The 4,210-nt window shown below is 59.6% G+C and overlaps 1 protein-coding gene across 1 annotated transcript; it reads right to left on the bottom strand.

The window, feature by feature from the left end:
- Nucleotides 1-1,813: 1,813 nt before the first annotated feature.
- EHS24_000224 (uncharacterized protein) lies at nt 1,814-3,634 on the bottom strand (the record flags this gene model as incomplete). The annotated part of the gene is made up of 4 exons (XM_028616059.1): nt 1,814-2,220; nt 2,274-3,016; nt 3,075-3,143; nt 3,204-3,634. The coding sequence occupies 4 exons, from the start codon at nt 3,632-3,634 to the stop codon at nt 1,814-1,816; spliced, it is 1,650 nt and encodes a 549-aa protein (XP_028479916.1).
- Between the last annotated feature and the right edge of the window lie 576 nt (nt 3,635-4,210).

Below are 4,210 nucleotides of genomic sequence, written 5' to 3'. Positions count from 1 at the left end.
CAGGTAAGCTTGGCACGCGGGCGCGCGAGGCAGGCGGCATGTCGTGTCGGCAAAGGTGTGCAAGTGTGGCACTTTGGGGATTGGCTTACGCAGCCTTTGGCCCCCCCCGCACACGAGGCTGTGAGCAGAAGGCACCGTGACATGGTGTGAGAGTGGCACGAAGTGGGTGGGGGAAGGAACACGCGCCGGTAGTTGAACATCCTGGGGGAGATGGCAACGTGCATGCCCAGCCGAGTCCTTGCAAGGGTCCAAACAACAGGACACAGGTTACAGAGGGAGGGACAGTGCCGAGAGAAAACGACTGCTGCGTGACTCTGTGTCGATGCCGAGACACGCCTGATGTGTCTGTGCCATTGTTCGTCTATGGGAGGGTGTTCCAGCCTCTTGATTGCAGCTGTGGTGAACGCTACCAAAGGACGAGCAGGGGGGACGAGCAGGGGGACGAGGTGTCCAGCCGCAATGTCTCACGCCCGTCTCGGTATACTCTCCGAGCCGGACTGGCACCGACGTCTGTAAACCACACGCTGACGAGTTTGGCACTACGCAAACATCCCAGCGCGGCGAGGCAAAGCTGGCGCCACGGTCCACCCACGTCCAAACCCTTTTTTGGCGCCACAAGATGCCACGCGCCATGTTCTGTGTGCGGCTTGCGTGGTTTGCGCTGTTCTGTGCGGGCGCCTCGCAATCACCTCTGTCCGACACATGCGGACCATGACGCACCGCCGTACCGCCGTACCGCCGTACCGCCACGACGCCGCCGCACCCGTGTCACACACGAGTGCGAGTAGTGGCCGTTGAAGGGGGATACCCCACGTGCAGTGACTGCGACTGCGGCGGAATCGCGACGGAGCCGAGGGTGTCTCTCGGCGGAGAATGAGTGAGAGACAAGCAGAAAAAGGTCAAGGCGCCGGGGGGGGGGGGGCGGGATCATCAGATGGATCAATGGATCTCAATGGATCATTGGGTCTTGGGCCTGCGGACCCGTAGAAGGTGGCTTGGTCGAACAAAGGACAAAGGAATGCAAACAAAGCGCATGGGCCGTGTCCGATACAGTTTAGCCCCCCGCCATCCTCTCCTTGCCTCCTTCTGTGTGGCCTTTTCTGTCCTCTGCGGCGCGGAGCTCGAGACGCCACGGGACCGACAGCACGGCGTGAACGGCGAGGTACAAAGTAGTCCACACACAGCAGGTGAAAACAGGGAACCACGTCGACCTGACGCCGACGGGCACGGCCATTCGGCGCGTCGGCGTTCTCGGGGGCGTTGGGGGATGGGGGGACCGGGATCGTGTGCGCAGCAGCATGCCTATTCTGCCGTTCTTCCTGCGCACGCCGGCTCGGGGAGGCGCTGCGAAACCATGGGAGCCACCGTGGCAATCTAACCCGGGGTATACCACGACGCCACGCCACGGAATTAGCGGTGGCGGTAGCCACATGCCAATCAACACGTCTTCGCGTCTTCACAATCCTCAAAGCTCGTCGCCGAGGCATCTAGTCAGTGTCTTGCCAACAATATATATATTCTTTTTATTGGTTGCTTATCTTCGTCGCATGTCATCAATGAACAGACCTCCTACTATGCGATACCAATGCTTGAGAGAGAAAATGGACGGTTGGTGTTGGGGTGGGGTAATATCCGGGGGCCCAGTGTGAATATAACATGTTTGCGTCCTGGACGCTATTGTTTGTTGAACTCGCTAGACCCGCCTGTTGTTGCTGGTGTTGTTGTCGTGTATTCTGGCGGGGTAATGGGGTGCGGGTACACTATGTTCTCTAGACATAGATTCTCGAGAGACCGTGTGCGCGCTCTGTGAGATCTAGTGCAGGAGGTTGCGGATGGACGTTTTGGGGGCGTTGATGTCCATGGACGACGAGGGTCTGTCGTCGGGGGTGTGGGGGGGAAGGGGGTCAGTCTCGCGACGAGACAATGGGCGGGGACGTTCACGGTCCCGGTCACGGTCGCGTTCGCGTTCACGTTCCCGAGGGGGTAAACGGTCATCCAGCGGGGGTGGCCTGAAGCGGAAGTCTGATGTGGGGGGAGGTTGCCTGGACGAAGGGTATGTGCGTGGCGAACCCGAGTACCCACTCATCGCAGTAGTGTCCGAGGTCGACGGGCGCACGCGGTCTGGCATGCGCGACTGCGGCGGCGAAGGCTGGTGGTGCGACGTATACACCTGGCGCGGGTCGTGCATTGCCGAGTGTATTGACCGGTTGGGAGGCTCATCTGAAAGGTCAGTCAGGAATTTCTTACATACGCATGGGTCAAGCAAGACTCACAGCTCATGCCGCGGCGATCATCGTGAGGCGGACCACTGGCATACGTTCGCGCCCTGTCCGACGCGTTGATGGCCTCGATCCGGGAGATCAAGTCGCTGCGCTGGTGCATCAAGTGGTCATAAGGAAGCCTCAGATCCTTGCTAGCGTCGGTAAGCCAGTCGGTCATGCGCAGCATGCTGTGGGCCATCTCCAGGTTGATCTGCATGTTTGACTGGCGCTCGGCGTGCAATTGACCCCAAAGACTCTGGACCTGATCCTGAAGCGAGGCAACTGACGCGCCGAGCGATTCCACAGGCGAAGGACGCGACGGAGGTGGGTGTGGGTAGTATGGCGGCTCAGACCTCGAATTGTCCTGATATATCGGGCCGGCGGGTGGGTGGCTCGGGTCATGGGCGATCGTGTGTGGCGGGGGCGGGGGCGACCGTGGGGCGTCGTAGTGATGTCTGCTGTCGGGGCGGCCAACAGGAGGGGGAGGGGGAGGAGCTGGGTAATAGTTGGGGTGATTCGGGTAATCGCGACCAGGTGAGCCTCGATACTGAGGCTGAACCGGAGGCTGCTGCTGCCAGTTGGGCGGTCTCGCGTCCTCATCGTTCGCAGGCCCATCCTGGTTCGATGGGCGGGTCGATTTGCGCTTAATGCTAGGCAACAGGTGTGGTTCGCCGCGGCGAAACAGTGGGTGTCTGAATTCCCAGGCTTGAGGGTCACTGTTGGCAGTCGAGTACAAGTCTGATACCTTGTTGAAGCTAAGAGTGGTGTTAGAAGGAATAAAAAAAGGAGAGAATGAAAGCAAGCCACACGTACGAGTACATGTTCAACTGCCGAACAAAGGACTGCCAGTTGTTGTGCTTGAAATAATTCGGCAGTACTTCTCTGCAGTGTGTGTTAGCACTACTTCCGCAAAAGTGGTGACAGGGCGCAGTCCACACTCACTTTGAAAACTCGGTGGGGTTGGGACACACAAAGGACGAGCCGTCGCCCGACCAGTAGAGCAAGCCCGACTTGGCAATCTTTTCGTCCTCAAGCATGGAGTAGAGCTTGCCGACAAAGGCCGCTTGGGTCTTGATCGGCGGCTGGACGATCGCATTGCTAGAGGACGAGAAGCCACCTGTGGGAGTAATGGCGCGCGACGGATTAGCGCTTGAAGGACGCATGGATTCCCGCTGCTCTCGATGGTCGCGCGGGTCACGGTGCTCGCGCTGCCAGTGTGAGTCGCGGTGCTGGTCCGAGGGGCCCTCGGTCTGCCATGTTGGTCGAGTCCTGACGCTGCCCGATGCCTCGGGATGACGAGGGGGCACCGAGCCTCGCGCTGTGCGAGAATCATGGTCGTCACGATGGCTGCTGGAAGATTCTGGAGACGACATGGTGGGTGAAGAGGACTCTTGGTGACGGCGTGAGGAATGTTCGACTGGCCGTTCTGGCTTGACGGGGTACGAGGCAGCCGACGAAGCCGACGAGGATGGGTTTGATGGTCCCGCAGAGGCGTTTCCCCTGTCATGAGAACTGCCATGGACAGCGCCAGCGCGAGCGTTGTCTGACCGTGGCCGCTTGTCGGTTTGTTCGCCGCCTATCGAGAGGCGGCGCTTCCGCTCAGAGGAGGATGCTCTCCTGGACATGTGCACGGGAGATGTAAGTGACTGTTGATGCGGAGGAGGGGCTATGGCATTGGCCTGATGGCGCGAAGATGCGTATTCGAGTAGGACGGTTATGGTGGGATGGGTTGTTTAGGGGCAGGTGAGAAAGTGTTGTGCAGGTGGGTGGCTTGACTGCCTGTGTGGCATCTATATCGACCTGGGGGCGAGAGATCAGCAAGGGAACCAGACTGTGTGTTGATGTGTGGACGGAGGAGGAGAAGTGACAACAGACGGGCGCGGAGAGGGCGCCGGAGTTGGAAAACCACGAGACAAAAAAGGCAGAACATATAACGTGAGCGCGCGATT

The sequence above is a fragment of the Apiotrichum porosum genome, assembly GCF_003942205.1.
Source record: "Apiotrichum porosum strain DSM 27194 chromosome Unknown scaffold_1, whole genome shotgun sequence".
NCBI lineage: Eukaryota > Fungi > Basidiomycota > Tremellomycetes > Trichosporonales > Trichosporonaceae > Apiotrichum > Apiotrichum porosum.
This window is presented reverse-complemented; position numbering and strand designations above follow the sequence as displayed.